General features: G+C 34.1%; 3 protein-coding genes across 3 annotated transcripts; 1 reads left to right on the top strand and 2 right to left on the bottom strand.

Moving 5' to 3' along the window:
• Window positions 1-336: 336 nt before the first annotated feature.
• LOC108976594 (exostosin-3) lies at window positions 337-4,426 on the bottom strand. The gene is made up of 5 exons (XM_018945812.1): window positions 3,497-4,426; window positions 3,304-3,432; window positions 1,605-3,227; window positions 710-1,546; window positions 337-628 (listed from the first exon to the last, which is right to left on the bottom strand). The coding sequence occupies exons 1-5, from the start codon at window positions 3,734-3,736 to the stop codon at window positions 524-526; spliced, it is 2,934 nt and encodes a 977-aa protein (XP_018801357.1). The 5' UTR covers window positions 3,737-4,426; the 3' UTR covers window positions 337-523.
• Window positions 4,427-4,517: 91 nt separating this feature from the next.
• Window positions 4,518-5,538, bottom strand: LOC108976595 (proteasome subunit beta type-5-like). Its single transcript, XM_018945813.1, has 2 exons — window positions 5,322-5,538; window positions 4,518-5,264 (listed from the first exon to the last, which is right to left on the bottom strand). The coding sequence occupies exons 1-2, from the start codon at window positions 5,451-5,453 to the stop codon at window positions 4,581-4,583; spliced, it is 816 nt and encodes a 271-aa protein (XP_018801358.1). The 5' UTR covers window positions 5,454-5,538; the 3' UTR covers window positions 4,518-4,580.
• A 284-nt stretch (window positions 5,539-5,822) lies between these two features.
• LOC108976596 (Fanconi anemia group I protein) lies at window positions 5,823-11,649 on the top strand. The gene is made up of 16 exons (XM_018945814.1): window positions 5,823-6,062; window positions 6,129-6,421; window positions 6,481-6,648; window positions 6,703-6,938; window positions 7,002-7,111; window positions 7,177-7,630; window positions 7,691-7,779; window positions 7,838-7,950; window positions 8,148-8,410; window positions 8,484-8,815; window positions 8,885-9,049; window positions 9,169-9,347; window positions 9,415-9,749; window positions 9,802-10,202; window positions 10,281-10,669; window positions 10,727-11,649. The coding sequence occupies exons 1-16, from the start codon at window positions 5,904-5,906 to the stop codon at window positions 11,568-11,570; spliced, it is 4,530 nt and encodes a 1,509-aa protein (XP_018801359.1). The 5' UTR covers window positions 5,823-5,903; the 3' UTR covers window positions 11,571-11,649.
• Window positions 11,650-19,710: the final 8,061 nt, after the last annotated feature.

Here is a 19,710-nt window from a genome sequence, read left to right as displayed (position 1 = left end):
TTGAAAACATATAGTATGTACATACATTGTATTACAATAAAAATTATAGGATAACCAATAATGAGAGAAAATAAATATGTCAATTTACTGTACTTCAACTTTTCTAAACTGAAATAATATTTTTTTTTAATTTAGTGATACATTATTGGTTGAATTATATATACACATATGTATATATACGGATTTTTTAAAACAAAGTGGAAATTTATAATAATTGCACATTTTTAGAAATCAAAACTATATAAAATTGCTTAAATAACTTGACTAACTGGTTTTCATATTCTCAATCAAAAACAACTTCTAAAATAATTTGGAGAAGGGGAATTAGTTAAGTAATTCACAACGTTGCACAACAAAAATATTGTTTGTTTATTTTAATCGCGTTAGATGTTACATGTATTTTAATTAGTCGTATTATAAAAATATTGTAAAATCAATAACCGTTCAACCATATATCTGCGTGTAGAGTATATTTCGTAATATAGTTTGTGCATATCAAACCTTGTCAAGAAATTCATGTGTTTTAGATATATTTAAAGCACTTTTGTTTGTCGTGCGGTATTCGTGTTTTAAAGAGTATTGAATCAGCGCGGTATTGAGTATTTAATAATGGTGTATAGCCAAAAACCTAGGAAAAAATTATTAAATTTAATGGTTGTTAAAATGACATTTACATTTGCTTATTTTAAAGATGTTTTTTATTACGCACCTGTGCAAAAAAGTTTATACATTTGTGTCGTTCTTGAAAGTGTGTATCGTCCTCGCTGAGCGATACTGGACAGCCTGGGCATCGAAACGTCCACCTTGATGTTACTTTTACAGGCGGTTTGCGGGTTATGTGCGAAACTAAGAAATTCATAGCTATATCTTCACAATTCATGTATTCATCGACTTTATCGCGTATAGCTTGAGGCAAATGGTAGGTGTATAGATACATATAATATTTATGTATAAAAGCGGCGCCCGTTAACACCATGCTTAGTTCGCAACTGTAGTTGGAATTATAGTTCCAATTCCGATTTGAGTTCAAATCCCATGCAAGAAATCGACCTGGAAATCCTACAACCCGATCGCGATGCTCTCGCCAAACTCTAAAACCAAATAATATTTCATCATGACGTAAATGAGCATCATCATCAACAGAGAGAATCGCCTCTGTTTCAATAACATCGAAAGGTAGAAAACGGTTGTTCAAGGAGTTTCTTGGTGCACGTACCACCGCAACTGGTACTCCAATATCGGGCCAACGCAAGTCATCAAGCGGAGGTTTTGGGGAATTCCACACCACCACCACCTTGTGCAAATAAGGCAGACCGTAAAGCCGACCAAGAGAGTCCATAAGAACTTGTTCGCGTTCATATGTAAGTATAACAATAGTAAATTGTTCACGTGGATTGTTGCCTCCAAGGGCTTCACTGAACTCCTTGCCTGCACCACCGCTGCCTTTTCCAATGGGTCGGAAACCCATGTGGGACCCAAGGAATTTAGCTTCAGCGGGCAAAACTGGATCAAAAGGCAATTGTGGATACATGTAAAAAGGGTCAACCTATAATTAAAAATAAAATGAAACATTTAGAAAAAAGACCTTATTCTTATTCTCTTACCCATAGGTTCCATGCCTCACCAGATTGCATACGCAAAATTGTGTAATTACGTCGGAATGCAGGACTCGGATATGGTGGTTCTATAGGTCCTAATGATTCCTCCGGCTCCGTATCTAATCCTACGGGGGGATCAGATTTGAGTGGAATAAATGTACTGTTGAATACACTCTGCGCGACAATAGGAAGGACCGGACGTGGTGGTATACCTAGACGATCTCGTAGGCTAGCTATTATTGTATCGACGGTTGCTTGCACCGAGCTTAAGTATCTCTCCCAAATCTGCCTGCCTTGGCGACGCATTTGAACTAGGTCAACATCTTGCATAGCACGTAACAAAAAGTGCAGCTCGGTAATACGAGCTTTTGGGAGCAAAATGGTTAAACGTCGCCAATCGATGGTTTCAGCATAAGGTAAGCGGACTTCGTCAGCACCAAGTATTACAGGAATGGCACCAGATCTAAGAGCTTCATAAAGTCGAGCTAACATCAAAGTTGAGCTAATTCTTTTTTCCAATGGCGGAAGGATTAATACGAAAGTTGATTCTTTTAATACTGCTTTGCGGGATGAGTCAGTACCACAAAGTGCCCAATCCGTAAAAGCCAGTTCGTCTGATTGTTCAGTGGCTGGTACACAATGAAATTGCAATAAGAATTTGTCTTGAGTGGAACCTTTGGACATGTCAGTAAGATGATCTAAAATAAAATCATCTAATGGATGTAATTGCACTTTTTTATCAATTGGACGCATTTCTCCTTGAAAAGTTAAAAGATAAGTACGTCGTGCTGGAATCATCGGGGCACATTCCTGCCAAACATCACCCCCTGGTGGTCCAAGAATCGGTGGTACTATTAGATCATAATTAGGGCGGAATTGTAGTCGTTCAAATGATGATTGCACTACTATGGCCCGCATAGTATTTTGATTAAGAAAAGCGTTCGTTCGTGGTGAATGTAAATCGCGTCGAGCCAGATTTAACAAAACGTGATTGCGACCATCACCTCCCCAATATGGCAACTTGAAAAGTTTCTCAATATCGATGGGAATCTCCATTAAAGGTGACTTTGAATAGTTTTTGCGTTCTTCTTCTAAGGCTGCATATCGATCGTTCTTCATTAAATCATTTTCCAGCATAGCCTCACCTACGAGCACTAGAAATATGCAAGCTATTTTAGGATCATGCACAATATGAGCATTATAGCCAAGTGTTTGTTTAATTGTTGTTTTCAGAAAACCGTCTATGTCGTAACCAGTCCTCAATATATTATTTAAGTCAGGATCATACAAATATACAGGAAATCCAGATGTTAAACTACAACGGGAGTAGTCGAAACAGTTGTACATTTCGCAGAACAATCCTGCGCCTGATGTTATAGCTGGTAATTTTCGTGGCAATATATTGGGGTATAACGTTCGTGGTAGAGCCAAATCGGGAGTGTTGCGCTGAATTGCTTCTCGCTGAGCTACTTGCGCTTGTTCAACAGATATTTTTAACCTTTCTAACTCGGTTTGTTCACGCAATAAATCTTGCTTTAATTCTTCAATTTTTTGGTTGTATTTTCCTATGTCTGATTGAAGCTTTTGTCGACGAGATTCAAGTTCCCGTAATTCTACTGAAACTGTACTCTTTTAAAAACATATATTATGGTAAAGAACTTAATTCATTTTACAAATTTATGTTAGATATAAAACGTTTTCTTACTTTTATATGCAGCATTTCTTCTATACGCATTTTTAAATCGCTAGCACGCATCGAACTAAAGTCCTCATATGCATCCAAAAGAGGTCGGCTGCGATGGACATCAGCAGACGGAACATCGTTGATAGGATGCTAAAAATTATAATGTATATGCTTTTTATTTGGTAAAATGCAATAATGGTATTAATAAACATACATTTAGTAAACTGTAATGCGCGAACAGTGGCCATAGTACCAATACGAACAATATTAGCAATAGTAGTTTATAGACCCGATGGAACCGAAACCACGTAAAAATCATTACATTTATACTATTTCTGGCATCACCTTCAATCACATTGTTAGAACTACCTCCTGGGCAGTGACTTCTTACGCTGTGATGATTGCTTAAAAGCTGTGAATAGTTTTTGGATGACTCCAAGTCGACTTTGGACATTATTTTAATGTTTTGCTTGCGATTTAAAATGGAAATCCAGGATGAGCGATTATGTAGATGTATGGTCTATAATGGCCCTCCTGAGTAATATTATATACTTCTCCTGGCTTTTAAGTTTCACAATAAAACTCGTAAATTGTAATCATTGTAATTCTCTTTAAATTTTATTTTACAATTATACCATTAACAGTTATTCAAAAATAACTTTACTGAATTATTCTTATTTTATGTTAAATTGTGTAGATATAACTTCAATGCAACATTCAAATTTTTATTTATTCCGATTTATTTACACAATAACAAAAGGGTTGCATGTTAAAAAAAAAAGTGATGCCATACTAAACATTTAAATGTGGAAATCTTTTTAGTCAAATAATTCTTAAAATTTACAAAAACAAAAACAAAATGTACTATGGATAAGAAAGTATTACTTGGGTGGTTTCTTGTATCTTATCATAATTTAGTTAAAATTATATTCCAAGATTAAACAACGGACCTGTAAATAATGTTGGTGTCATGAACTAATACTCAATTTGTGATGGTTCTATTGACAATTTCATGGTTAAGATCATGGATAACGGTAATTTCCCAAATCCAAAGCATTGAAGGAACTAGCGCGGAAACTTACACAATGCGCAACTCATAATGCTTTTGAGTAAAGGGCTGTGAACGATCACATGTGCACAAGAGTTTCGGTTAGAATTATCAAATAGTTGGGTAATTACCCGTAGGTGGCTGTGAGGTGATTTTGGACAGGCTCAACTATAATTGTACAATCAAATTTATTAAAGCTTTCAACCATATTTATTAGTCAAACTTTATTTATGGATTGATTAATAAAATATTAATTTTCTTCTTCTTGGTATCTATAGTGAAGATCTTTGCAATCGCGCTCCGATATTTTTATCCAACCATCTTTTTTTAAGTGGTATACTCGAATAATACCACCGGAATAAGCATCTCTGAATGTTGCGTGATATATAGCACGTTGACCTAATTCGTAGGCTTCTTGATCCTCCAAGTCATATTTGTACCCAGAGTCAAGTACACCATACGCATAAATTGAACCACTTCCCACGGAAAATATATTTCCTGGCGATCGAGATCCTTCCGAATCAACATAGTATAGACCAGCACCTTTATCATCATAACCAGCTAGCATCATACCCATGCTCAAACCCATACCCTTATACTCATGAGCAATATTCGCCATGATTTTACTTGCCGCTGCCACAGAAATATGCTTTTTGTTCCGTAGTTCATGTAGACGACATTCCTTTGCAAGAACACGATCCCAATATACACAATCAGCAGCACCACCAGCTAATGTACCCAACAAATATTTGTTGATTTCCACAATTTTCTTCATTTCTTGAGAACCAATAAACTGACCACCAGTCGCACGAGAATCAACCGCCAATATAACGCCACCTTTGTACCTGAATCCCAAAGTTGTTGTGCCGTGGTCGTAATCAATTTTAATACCGCTTTGTGATCCAGCGGTCTGCATAGATCTTATATCCACCAACTAGAAAGATAAAGCACGTTAAATTCCTTAATTTACTATTGCAGCCAGAGAACTCACCCCATTAGATGGCGGTGCCAACAAGCAGTAAGGGTTCTCAAGGTTATATGTCTGACTTGAGAACCGGATTTTATTATTTTTTTCTTTTAAGAATGGTGCGTTTGCAATACCAGCTATTTCCGCCAAAGCCATTTTAACAAACACAAATATTACTATTTTCTTCTGTAGACAAAGTAGTGAATAATGGACTTGGTTACAGATGACAAGCAAAATTTTATCATGAAACTGTTTAGGTCACAATAGTATTTATAAAATGCTGTCCACTTTTACAATATATGTCGATAGGTAAAAAATTATGTTTATATACAAGTAAGTTAATAATGTTTTTATAGGACTTTTGATTCTTCCATGATTACGTTTAAAGAAATTTATCAAGAGAGATATTATGATTAAGTTCATTAGTTTTTTGGTTTTAATATTATTTGCGCGTTTTTCTTAATATTTTTTTTATTGTGAACTATTAATTTTTGAAAAGGCGCGAATAAGTGTTTCAATTATGAATTGGGTTGGTGGATGTGCGGCGCGCGTTCTAAGTAATCTTAAATTAGTTTTATGGTGGAATAAATTCGAACATTTATAGAAATGTTTAAAGTCGATAAAAGTAATGAGTTGTCTCATATGTTGCATTCAAAGAAACATAGTTCGAAAGGACGATCTGTTGAGTCGTTGATCGGAGAGTACGGGGAGAAGAAAGATTTTCTGGAATTGCATAGCTTAATGGAGAATACTGACACCGTGACGGTAATTCTATATTGATTTATATAAAAAACATTGATAACTAAATTAGTAAGAATATTCCATGTTTAGTTAGTTGCAATTTTAAATTCGAAATTTGGACGAAATGATTTTGTATCGTTTTGGAGTTACATCCTTGAAGGTCTCAGCTTTGGATACAGTAGTCGTCAAATCAAAGAAAAACGTTTTTTTTTGGTGAAACATTTACTAAAAAGTCTGCAACGTTTTGAATTAAAGGACAAGCAGTCCTACGATTTGATAAAACGGCTATGTCAGCATGTATCAACATTTCCTTCTAACCAGTTAATTTATATTCTCGATCTTTGTATCGACGGAATACGTATGGGTGATCGTAAATATGTATGGTAAGTCATGTACATACTTTTCTTTATGAAGTGGTATTCTACATGAATGTGTTTTATAGTTGGAAAGATTTACTACCGGATGTTCTGAAAGTTTTGGAGAATCAACCACAATTGGCTGTTGACGGCGTACTTATTAAAGGAATTGAATTCCGGGGAAATACAGTCAATAGTCTGATAAAAATGAATTGGCCCATAGAGATCATAACTTCGATTGCGGATATGTTTAGGTAATTAGAAAATATTAAACTCTGAAAAACGTATAAATAATTTAGATTTTGTAGGGAACTGAATTTGAAAAGTTCTGAAGTAAATGCCGTGCTTAACAAATTTGGTGGATTGGTTCTTACATTGTCCCCTATTGATTTGCCGCCTTTAGCTTTTCAATTGTTTTCTATGTGTTCGACATGTACAGAAGTAATGATATTAGTGCTGGCTTTTGATAAATATTTTTATCGTTTTTATTACAAAAAACTGTTTGCTGATATGGAAAGCAATTCATCTGACTTGGACTCTATTGGTTTGTTGATAGAAAAAAAATATAAATTTGAATCAATCAATATATGTAATGCATAACTATTAGATACATTTTCCGATAAAGAAATGCGTGAGGCCGAAGAGACGGTTTTACATCATCTGAATTACTGCACACAATATAAAATAGGAGAAACTAAAGTGTTTGCTGGTTTACGAGTAAGTTTTTTGTATGCAATTTTTTAGAAATAAGAACATAACGAATTGTCAATGATTGTTTATAGAATTTTAGCTCAATGCCCGACTTGATATTGACTCCTTTTATGATAAGTTCAATAATATCTTTGAGCTCTGCAAATCGGGAGCCCGAATCACGACGTATTACCACATCTTGTCTTTTGAATTTTTTGCGCAGTGTCATACACAATAATGAGCACGAACAAAAAATGGCAAAATATTCAGCATGGTTTCGGGATACATTGCAGCGAAAGCAAGTACAGTTGGATTATATTCTCTCAGTACTTATTGATCAGAATAAGAATGGCCAAGATATCATTACACCAGGTTTAGTTAATTTAGCTTTTACTTTGCTTAAAACAAAGAACAATGTGCCATTAAACTCGTTGGCTATGAGATTTTTATCTAAATTTATACGCAAACGTTTTGTTTTTGGACATGGAATTGTGAAAAAGTTGGCAGAATGGATGACAGTAGAACAAGATCAGTTTCAGTTTGGTGGTAAGGTCAACCTTAATTTGCTATAAATGTACATAAAATGAATAATATTTTCCTACGTAGAGTGCTTACTTATGTTGAGCGTTGCAGATACATTCACAGTTTCCGAGTGTATAAAGACTATCAAATACGTAATGGAGTTTTTTTTGTGGGTATGCTAACAAAAAATAAACCATTAAATATTAAAATATATAAGTGCACTTATTTAAGTTACCAGGTGATCAATCAATGCGAATGATGTCATTTATACTACCAATACTAAAAATATCTGCCGCTGTGCGAGACGCGTTCATTGAAGTGCTCCGGAAAGCCATGAGTTCAAGGTAGTAATCGGCGAAATAGTTATTTACTAAGGGGTTATTACACATTGCAAATTATTATGTTTTTATGTGACTGTCCGGAAGATAAGAGATATGGTTTGATGGTTTTAAGCAGAAGATTGCTCTTTCAATTATTTTGCTAATGAATATTATACATTCATACATATATGCCAATGATGTTTATTTAATGTATTTTACAGCATGAAACACATTCGAACAATGGCGGTTTATGGTTTTTGTATGGTACTTAAGCAATTGAACAATAGTAATTCTCAACGATCGCAGTCAAATCCGTCTAGTTTTTGTACCCAAAATATTTCCGTATTCTCCTTGATGTCTCAAGTGGCTACTGACAGTCGACAATATCCTTACTATTATTTTGATATGTTAACCCAGGAAATAATGGGACTTCTGAGGAGTTGTTTTGCAAATAATATAGTTATGAAGAAGGTGTTATATGAAAGTATGTTTGAAACCAAATTATGTACGAATAGAGCCTTGTCCATGTTTTAATGATTTTTTTATATTTATTTTAGACTTGCAGCGTGCTGTAGAATTAAATCCAAAACTTGTGCCGCATGTACTTCAATTTATTGACTGGCATTTTCGTTCGTTTTTTCGGGTTCCCAAAGTCACTGACGTTGAAGGGAATTTCAGCGTGTTATTTGATAAAGCTGTGCGGACCTCCCCAGATAATGCGTACGAATTACAAATTCAAGACAATCTGGGCCTTTTAGTACAGTTTGTTAGCCATTGTTTAATTAAACTTGAAGAATTCGAAAGCGAATATGATGCTAGAGAAATAAAACGATTATTGCGTTTAGCTGTGGAGAAAGTAATTACCAAGGAGTTGCAGTTCGAAGAAAAGGTTAACGAAAATGATTAATTGAAATACATGTAAACAGTTTTTCAGATTGAAATTGCTATACATTTTTAGGATGACAACTGGCAACCCAAAAAGAGCGTATTACTAGAAATACAAATAAATTTTTTAGAAGGTTTAATGGCGTATTCTTTACTTACTGCCAACTTAAATAATGACACAATTGCGCATATTTTGCCTTTATTCAAAATACACTGCAAGATCAGTGAGATGTACCAGGTAAGTTGTCTGATATCATATATAAATATAATGTATTGTAAGCATTCCCTGAATAATATATAGGACTCTTATTTATTTATTAATTTTTATTTCATTATCATTATATTATTATGATGAAGAATTATGCGAGCACATCGAGGAAACAATTACAAAAAAATAATAAGATCGGTAATGCTGATAGGTATACAATGAAGAATATAACCATTAATGGTGTGGTAGTAAAAAACTTTAATTCCACAAGTTTGGGAAATATTTGGGATTTTTGTGTTATTGAAAAGTTTCTGCGACTTCTACATGAGTAAGCAAAACACTGATCAATAAATCGCAGTTCTCTATTATATTGTATATAAATATTTTATTTATAGGGATGTTGTGCCCTTTGCTACAAGTCATAATACAGACGTACTTCGCTCAAATGTAAAATTTGTGCGGTACGTGCTGGAAATTACTGCGCAAAAGATAGCAGCTCTGCGTGATGAACCAAAATATAAACAATTGGTTCATAGTAAACGGATTTTGAAATATCTGACAGATATAACAAAAGTTATCTACGAACGTTGTATTCGTCGTTTGGGACACATATGGTCCAGCTTTGATGAAAAGACGGCTGCTTTATCTGCTGAATGCTTTCAGCAGTGCCTACAATCCGCAGACGTAATTTATAAGAAACAATTTGTTGAAGTATTCTTAAAAGGTTTCGGTGAGTTTAATGATTCATTTCTTAAATTTCGTAATTAATTTTTGTTTTGTAGATTTGCATTCCATAAATAACTGTAAACAATCCCCTGACATTTTACAAAATATAATCGACGAGTTCATGGAAATGAAGGATTCTCCAGATGCAGTAAATTCTTATAAGGGTAGTATGAATGATGATAATACTGATCGCAAACGAATATTACAAGCTTTGCTTCAAAGTCTTGAAGTGCTTTATGATAATTTTTCATTTACGGAGCGCATAACAATTGAATCATATAAATGGTTACTGAAATTCTGCAAATGCAACGTTGTAAACTCTGAAAAATTGAGCTTAGTGCATAAACTGCTATTCACTCAACGACAGAAAACACACTCCGGCGCCTTCTTCAACACAATTGCTCTACAATTATGCACCGTTTGGGGTGCTATATCTAACGAGTTTTACGACAGTGAGGTAAGTGGATATGTTATGTACATACATACATATGTCTTTGCTATTGGTATTGATTAATTCCTTAAAACTATTGGTTAGTGTCCCCCGGCCTTTACTTTCAAATCATTGACCATGGAAAGTGCAAAACCATACTTCTTATATTTATGTCAGGCACTACGCAAACAAATAGATGATGTAGAACACTTTATTCTCAAAGCAAATAATTTAAACTTCAAATGTCGTATTGTAACTGACGATGAGCGAGACATGTGTCTTACTCAGTTGCGTTCGATGGAGCGATCGATATGTTCACAGTTGCTTCATATTTCAAATGCATTAAAAAATCTTGTGAATGCTTGCATTCCCTTAGGTTCGTCAATGGACCAACTTTTGAAGCTTTTAATGCAGCACTATATATGTTTAAAAAACCTTACAAAACATTTCTTAAGTCGTGTTGAGATATCGCAAGGTTGTATGCAATCAACAAAGTAAGTACTGACATAAACTGTATTTTTTATACTGTACCATGGAAATAATAATTATAGGTTTGAATTTTTGTTGCGTGCTATTGGCAAATCCATTCCCACAAATATTTATGCTCTTATTTCATACATTGAAGAAAACGTTATCGATAAAGACCAAGAAAATCATTTGAATCCGAAAGCAGATGGTGCTAAAATATTGCGTGAAACGAAACTTATACCAAAAGTGGTATTGCATCTAGAGTCTTTTAATCGTTTTGTGATAATTTTATCGAAGAAATCAAACAGCCGCATATCTAATTTACTGCATCAAGGCACAGTTCATGATTTCCGTTTTCGCACACATGCATTGACAGCGGCAGTTCAGCGTACATTTTCGCTAAGCAGGGAGATTTCTGTAGATTTTAGTGATGAAAACATGACCGAAAAAGAGATTAAGGAAGATTACTCGGGAATTACGATGAACGAATTGCCCACTGTGTCAAGGAATATTGGTAAAAAACTCGTAAGAAATGACGAGCTTTCCGATAATATAAATGAAGCAGAAGAAACTTTGCAAAGAGTTGAATCTAAATCGGTTTTGGACTCAGATTCAAATCATTCAGCTACTGGTCGAAAATCATCGAAGAGGAAATTACGCAGCTGCGATAACGACAATGATGGAGAGTTGTTCAGTATTGATATTGTGGATAGTGTGACACGCCCCTCTTCATTATCGGATAATGTGGAGGTCTTAGAGCATGAAAGCAATCAAGAATCCGCTTCACAGCTATTTAAAAACTTGGCAAAGATCAATAAGAATGCTAAAAAAAGAGGGTTTAAAGATATTGATGATAATACTGTGGTGAACGCAGGAGTTATAATTCCACCTAAAAAACGACGTGATCGTATGTTATATAAAAAATAAAATATGAGACGATTAAATTAAGCATCGTTTTGTAGTACATAGAATGTATGTGTAAAATAAAAATCTTTTGTTGTAAAAATATATTTCTTTCAATTTTTTACAATTTTGATTATCAAAGAGTAATTATAACTATATACATAAATGATATATTATAAATACATATATAGTCTGGGGAGACGTATCAAATTTATATTTAAGTTATCAAAGTAAGTATGAAACTTATGTGTAACAAAGAAGGGGTCTGGCAATGTATGTACACCTGTCTAGGATTTGAATTCTATCCTAGTTTCAGATCAAGATTGGAAGATATATAATATGTTGTTTCTTTGCATTTAATGGTGAGTCTCGACGATGCTTTAATCATAAAAGAGTTTCCTTAAGTAGTACCGGGATTTGTTTCTGATTTTCGATCAGAAATATTTGTTTCAGAGATCTGCAACGAGCATGATTAAGTCATGTCAAACACTCATGCAGAAAACACAATTAAATGAACTCGGCCGATTAACTGATTTGACGTGACTATATATTCTTTGACAATCACGTTCGAGTAAACGGTCGACTTCCGTTTACATCAAATCATATCAATGTAAGGCATACTCGCGTAAAATAGTATCATAAAGGAAAAGAAGAAACATATAACATCACAAAATAAACAAGTGTTCAAGATTTACTTATTTATACATACATAAATAAATACATTACAATACTTCGCTCCATTTCCTATTTGTACTAATAGTAGAAGCGTCTGTGGTCTAGATACATATTTATTTATAATATATATTGCAATGTATAACAATAAAAAATATGTTATTCACGTTTTCTTGAAACAAATTAGTTTAAGGAGGTCATTCCATATGGCGTCCTGTTTTTTTTTTAGGATGTTTTCTCCGCCAATAAGCAGATAAGACCATTAAGTTTATTATCATTTATCGAGATATTTTTCGACCGTATAAATATACATTGTCAGCTAAAAATGTTGTGTAGATCATGAGATCATGAGTTATAGTGTTTTGAACATCCCCACTTAAAAAAAATTGGCTCGCACTTCCTTCGCGCTTTCTGCCGATTCTCTGCCGTATTCTAAGACTAGACCTTAATCTTTAGAGGAATTAAAAAAGTAAACAAAAAACAAAAACATGGCATGGCATTCGTAAAAAGTAAAAAAAATCGACTAAGGATCGGCAATAGCCGATTCCCATTTTCGGGGCCGATAATGGCCGGACACTAGTTCTAGTCTTAATCACAGCGTCAGTACATCAAGTCAATATATTCGACGAAAAAATGTCGCAGTGCGCATGTCAGCTGAGTATGTGTAGAAAAACAAGTGTGGCAACATTGGTGTAGCCATTTGATTGCTCGAACTAAGCATACCTTACTAAGCATAATAATAAATAAGTGCCATAAATATCTTTAACTATTTAAACTACAAGGAAGCAAAACAAATGGGGCTCGCAGTGAACGATGGCAAGACGAAATATCTCCTTTCATCAAACAAACAGTCCTCGCACTCGCGACTTGGCACTCACGTCACTGTTGACAGTCATAACTTTGAAGTTGTAGATAATTTCGTCCATCTTGGAACCACCAACAATGTCAGCCTGGAAATCCAACGCAGGATAACTCATGCCAACAGGTGCAACTTCGGACTGTGTAGGCAATTGAGAAGCAAAGTCCTCTCTCGACCAACAAAAACCAAACTCTATAAGTCCCTCATAATTCCCGTCCTGCTATATGGTGCAGAGGCTTGGACGACATCAACAATGGACGAGTCGACGTTGCGAGTTTTCGAGAAAAAGTTCTGCGAAAGATTTATGGTCCTTTACGCGTTGGCCACAGCGAATATCGCATTCGACGGAACGATGAGCTGTACGAAATATACGACGACATTGACATAGTTCAGCGAATTAAAAGACAGCGGCTACGCTGTGTAGGTCATGTTGTCCGGATGGACGAAAACACTAGTTCTGAAAGTATTCGACGCAGTACCCGCCGGGATAAGCAGAGGAAGAGGAAAACCTCCACTCCTTTGGAAGGACCAAGTGGAGAAGGACCTGGCCTCGCTTGGATTAACCAATTGGCGCCACGTAGAGAAAAGAAGAAACGACTGCTATAATCGCGTAAGCGATGTTTACGCCAATTAAGAAGACTTAAACTTTTTTGACAAAGGTGGAAACTTTACGATAACTGTATAAATAATTACACCAAAAAGGTCAAATTTTAAGGCTACGATTATACTGTACATTCGCATGAGGATCTGTTAAAAATGTGACAATATGTTTGTTACTGCCACTTTCAAGATGGAAATTTTTATTAATAAAATATTCGTCCGATTTGAACTAAATGTGGTTTATCATATTCTCTTGTACATATAACCTTTTTTCACGATTTTACTTTTTATGAACGAGTTTTTTATTTTAATTATATACTTTGTTTTTGTAATAAATTTTAAATTTTAATTTTAGAACATCTTATAGTAATAAGAGTTTAAAAATAGCGACGGAGCTAGAAAATCATTATATCAATTTGGACCCAAACACACGGTCCGCAACATCTCAGCGCCAATTAAATTAAGCAGTAGAATGTTACCGTGAGTTGTATAAATAAGTATAAGGAAGACACAGGTCGGTAATACTATACATATAATGCCATGAAAATCTATAGTGATTTAATTGATAAGTTCTCAGTGCACGAATAAATAGATTTATAGTATATATAAAATGAGATTTCTTTTACATGTTTTCTGTTCTTGCAGCGATGTCTTGTTAAATTGGTTCAAAAAGCAATTTTTATATGAAAATATGATTTGTTTTGCACGATTTTTTTCACAGGTAATTCACTGTCTCAATTAACCCTGCAAAAAGTAGATCAGTGTATATGTACGATAAGTATATGTGCACGGTAAGTTGAAGTTGATATTGTCGATACTGATCGATACTTTTTCCGCATATAGAACAGAGTGAAAACGACTTTTAAAACTCGGAAACATTCCCTACCCTTTTAATCGAAATCTTAAAAAAAATTATATTTTTAATTCACAACGGTTTTGTTTTTCGTGATTTGGTGAATGTTCTATAACTATTCAATAACTTGTATTGGATATATTTGTGCAAAGATACACAAATATGTATGTAAGTGGTAATTTTTATAAATTTTTTATATTGCCTTGGTACAAGGACTTACTTGATGAGCATAACTTATACTTTGCAATATGTTGAGAAAGTGTAATATACCATTCGGAGTCACTGAAACTGCCATATACCTTTCTCCCGATTCAGTAGTCGAAAGTCAAGCTTCTTCCTGAATATCCCTTAAGGCAATCATACATTAAACTTGAGATTTTTGTGTAATCTTGTTTTAGTAATGTGAATACATCCAGATTTTATGGGTGTTCAAAAAGTTAATTAGATAAACGACTGCCTGACTTTAGCAGTTTGTTGTTTGTTTTATTGCGCTTAGCTAAAAGTAATTTGATTAAATTTGATGAATATTCCCAAGTAATTCGGCTTAACTTTTTTTTTTTGAAAATTAAGTAAGGAAATCAAAAAGAACATTTGGTTAAAAATGTTCGCATGACTTTTCTGAAGTTAACACTGTTTGCCATATTAAAGTCTCTAAATCATAGCAATTCGCAGTTTTGTGGCTTTTCGTAGACTTTTTATGAGTGCGTGTTGAGATTTTATTGCCTTAGAATTCCTCTCCAATTTCCTTGTTCGACGAAGTGTTTACTCGCTTGACATAATCAAACTTATTTTGTACGTAATACACAGCTCATGTTTAAATGTAATTTGCAAAGAAAAGTGCATGTATGTATGTATAGTATGTAAGTATATTACCAAATGATAGGTATAAAGTATAGCTTAAAAATGTTAGTTCAACAGTTTTATAATTGACTACATACATTAAAAATTTAAAAGTAGTACCTATACATACAGATGCGTGCAACTAATTAATAACACTAGTAGAAAAAATCCAAATCGGTTGATATTTTCATTTCCGAAAAAAATGTAACTATATGTCTTAAAGATAAAGCGTGCATATTTAGTTATTGTAAATTAGCTAATATTTTTTTGTTATATAAAAGAGCTTTCATAAAATAAAGGCGTTTTATGACTTCAAAGTCAAAAATAGGTCGTACAACTAATTTACAACACTTTCTTTTTTTTTTGGAAAAATTATTTTATTTCGGGTTTAAAGTAAATATCTTGTTGCAAACCCATTACCGTCAATCACGGCTTGACATCTAAGAAGCATTGACTCCACTGAACTTTGGCAAGATGTCCCTTAGAATATTATACCACTATTGTTTAACCTTTTCTTATAATTCCTGGAAATTTTCAACTTTATGGGAACGAACTCTTTCTTCAAATGCGTCCAAAGATTCTCAATTAAGTTTAGTCCGGGATGCATGAAAGCCAGTTAGAGGCACCATGTTTTCCTGAATTCACGTTACGGGCATATTGTTACCAGGATATGGTAACATTACGTTGTCCATGATTGAAACGTATTTGAACTGGTCCATGTGCCCATTTATTTTACAAATAGGCCCAACACCTCACGACGATATGGCAGCCCAAGTCATTATGCAGCCGCCACCATGTTTTTAGTTAGTCTAGTGTATTTGTGAACCAACTCCTTGCATCGAGGCCTGCGGATATAACTTTTTCCGGCTGAAGAAATTATATTTATCTTGCTTTCATCGAAAAACAATACTCTTTTGCTGTCCAATGGCGTTATTTCTTTGGAAACTCTAAGCGGCCTCTTCGATTGCGTTCAGAGAGCAATGGCCTCATCCTTGAAACTCTTCCAAAGAGTTCTGCCTTGCGTAAACGTCTTTGTACGGTAACTACAGATAGTGCATCTGGGTTTTCTCCAAAAATTGCAACTCGAAATTGTTTCGCCGTCTGGTGGCGATCCTTTTTTTGAATCGCGTATAATGAACTCGTTCCTCTGAACGGTAGATTTCCGACCTCACTTCTTTCTTGGAACGTGTTTTGTCATTTTATTCTAATTGAAATACCTAACTGCATTAATTAAAAGCTAACCGCTTGGGGAAATTGCGCGTCTTTTCAATGTCTCCATAAGATTTCCCATCCTTGTGCATCTAGTGTCCTTATCACAAGACATGGGCTTACTTATTTTTATTCACTAAAATTATTTAATTTCTTAAAAGTAACGTATTTCAATAAAAATATAAAGATTTAGTTACCTGAACACAACTAATTTCTAAGAAATCTTAAAAATTCAACACGCGTTGCTAATTATAAGCACAACCATTTTACTCTTCTTCTTCTTAATTGGCGTAGACACCGCTTACGCGATTATAGTCGAGTTAACAACAGCGCGCCAGTTTACTCACTATTGCATAAAAGACCTCAACTATTTCAGAATAACGGGAATTTTTCAAAATAATTTGTCAGTTAAATCTGACCATACTTTCATAGAGGATAATTCAAAATAATATATAAATTTATAGGGACAAGGGTATATGTATGTATAAGGAAAAAGTTAATCGGAAACCGTTATACTAGGGCTATGCGGCTTAGACCAGTGTCTAGACCAATTTTATTACAATGTCTCGCTTGTTGATCAGTTGGGAAGTTCTTATGTTGCATATATTGGAGCATGGAGTGGGTCTGCCCTGACAGAATTAACTTTTGCTATTAGTCGATAACATATTTCTACGCAATTTTGTGAAAACTACTCACGTACTGAGCCATACATTCGACGTCCAGTATGTTAGAAAAACGAAAACCATATCATTGAGTAGTCGAAAGAGTCTTTTCGTATTTCTATAAAATAATAAATAAACAAATATGTACCATTTTGTCCGACCACTTTCTGCCACTTTTCCGTTAGAGACATTATTGCAGCAGTGTAAATCTTTCATGAGTGTAAATCAAAATTTCCAAATTTCCAGAACGAAAGCGAGCGAACCATTGTGGTGCTATACGAACTGATTCAACATTGCCTCCGTCAACTTCTAAACTTCACAAATTTAATTGGTGGCTTGCTTGGCATTCATCCCTTTTTTACACAAAAATTTCATAATATAGAGAACTTCTTCATAATTTTTGAACAGCTCTAACTTTTTTTCAACTTCCCCGAATTTAATTTGTTTTTTGGTTAAATGAAGCTTAAAATCTTACCTTTCCAACACTATATGGTACGACACAATGTAATTGGTAGCACTGACGATATACGACTGCAACGACATCTATTAACAATATACGAAAAGACTTTTTCGACTACCCAATATAATGCGAATGGAAACTGGGGTAATACGTGGGTTGACTTCACATATTTTTGGAATTAAGCTGTAGTATATCCAACACTATACTTTGATTTAATATTGCTAGATATCTTTCATATTGACCAAGTTGAAGTTTTAAATTTCTGTATTGGGTATCCATTTTTATCAATACGATAATGTCTTGAACGTAAGTTATTCACCTAGTAGTTTTCAATATAATCGTTACATGGTAAGTCAATGTGGTTATTATCAATTGTTCTGAGCAAGTTTGATTGAAATAGCTTAAATGGACTGTGAGATATGCACCTTGAATCTGTTAGAGGGCCAATCTACACCCTTTTTTAAAGAGATTTTAACATATATTTTTGTAATTACATATGTACAGATATGCAACATGTAGCGAGAGTATAATAAATATAGGACAAATCTGAATATTGCATATATTCAAAACCTCTACGGGTCTACTCTATTGTCAAACAGCAAAAGCTCCCAAAAGATTTATTTAATCCATTCTCTGATCGGTTTTGCTTTTGAAAACTTTAGGTTTGAAATATGTTTATGCTTATGGTCTTTTTGCAATGTGGAAATGTTTTCAATAATGTGGCGTAAAGGACTTCTTATATAACTACCGGTTTTAAGTAAACAGCCATACKGTTAGTGTGAGCCTCAATCTATTTGCGAAATATCATCGGTTACTGATAGCATACTCCAGTACATTTATATTGGACTGGGTTTTGATATCATACATATGTACCTAATGTTATATATAATACATTAAAACTCAAACATTGAAACATATTTTCGTTGAAAATAACTAAAAAACCTATGGAAACAAAAAATTAATCCTACTTAAAAGTATGTAATAAGAAGCGAAACAAAACTTGATGAAGCTTTTGTAATATTATATAATATATTTTTGGCCGAGGTCGACCCCTCTCACATTGCGTACATGCTATATAACTAAAATACTACCATACTCGTATTATATAAATAGGTATGGAGAACAGAGCGGAGGTGCAAATTAATGGGCGTTACTGGCAACGAAATATGTACTGAATGAAAAACTGAAGAAAATCTCAAAAGAAACCCTAGCAACGCCTAAAAAGTTAAGTGTACTTTGGTGACGGAAGTTGGACATTAGGTATTCGTTTGAAGGTGTCCATTAATAGCAAAAGTATGGTCTTATGTACATACTATAGAAGTATGTACAAACATGCATCACAAACACTATATAAAAACCACTAGGGCAGAATTAAAATGGTAAAAAATGTGAAATGCTTTTAATTTCATTTATTAATTTGCCTACAAAGTATCGTTTGCTTTAATTTGCGGTGCGGGTGCAGACACGCGCGAACAACAGGATCAAGAAAAAAGCGTTGATGAATGTTTTTGAGTGCGCGAAAACTGAAAAAATTAATTGTAAGAAAAAGAAAATGGGTGATGGTATCCTGCTTGTGATTTGTATGTGTTGGCGGGTTGTTTTTCGACGGTAGGTGGTTGGTTGGTTTTGTTCTAAGAGTGTAAGTGCAAAGTGTACTTATGAAAAAAATTATTCTTTGCCTGTGAATTTGAAATAAGTATGCAACATAAACAAAAAAATACTTCTCTTTATCTTTTGCTACTCCGAGGAAAATGTTACGTACATACATACGTATAAGCTCGTAATTTTTTGAAATTTTCCATTTACTTTCAAGGAATTCCTCTTATTATAGATACTCTTTTTATCAAAGATATCACATAAGAAGCGGTCAGAATATATTGAATACGTGTCATGGTTAATAAAGTATACATGCATATGTAAATATATATGTATATATAAATAATTCATATTTTCTGTTTGAAATATATAACTTGTTTGAGCCATTTTTGGAACACATTTTGCGCACTTTT

This window comes from Bactrocera latifrons, unplaced genomic scaffold (genome assembly GCF_001853355.1).
Source record: "Bactrocera latifrons isolate USDA-ARS-PBARC rearing strain unplaced genomic scaffold, ASM185335v1 scaffold_788, whole genome shotgun sequence".
In the NCBI taxonomy this organism is placed as follows: domain Eukaryota; kingdom Metazoa; phylum Arthropoda; class Insecta; order Diptera; family Tephritidae; genus Bactrocera; species Bactrocera latifrons.
This window is presented reverse-complemented; position numbering and strand designations above follow the sequence as displayed.

Coding starts and splice junctions, on each gene's coding strand:
- LOC108976594 (XM_018945812.1), bottom strand. CDS start 3,736: ATGTCCAAAGTCGACTTGGAGTCATCCAAAAACTATTCACAGCTTTTA. Junction 3,228..3,303: donor AAGAAATGCTGCATATAAAA/GTAAGAAAACGT, acceptor TGTTTTTAAAAG/AGTACAGTTTCAGTAGAATT. Junction 1,547..1,604: donor GTGAGGCATGGAACCTATGG/GTAAGAGAATAA, acceptor TTTTAATTATAG/GTTGACCCTTTTTACATGTA.
- LOC108976595 (XM_018945813.1), bottom strand. CDS start 5,453: ATGGCTTTGGCGGAAATAGCTGGTATTGCAAACGCACCATTCTTAAAA. Junction 5,265..5,321: donor TGGCACCGCCATCTAATGGG/GTGAGTTCTCTG, acceptor TTATCTTTCTAG/TTGGTGGATATAAGATCTAT.
- LOC108976596 (XM_018945814.1), top strand. CDS start 5,904: ATGTTTAAAGTCGATAAAAGTAATGAGTTGTCTCATATGTTGCATTCA. Junction 6,649..6,702: donor TCGATTGCGGATATGTTTAG/GTAATTAGAAAA, acceptor TAGATTTTGTAG/GGAACTGAATTTGAAAAGTT. Junction 9,750..9,801: donor AGTATTCTTAAAAGGTTTCG/GTGAGTTTAATG, acceptor TTTGTTTTGTAG/ATTTGCATTCCATAAATAAC.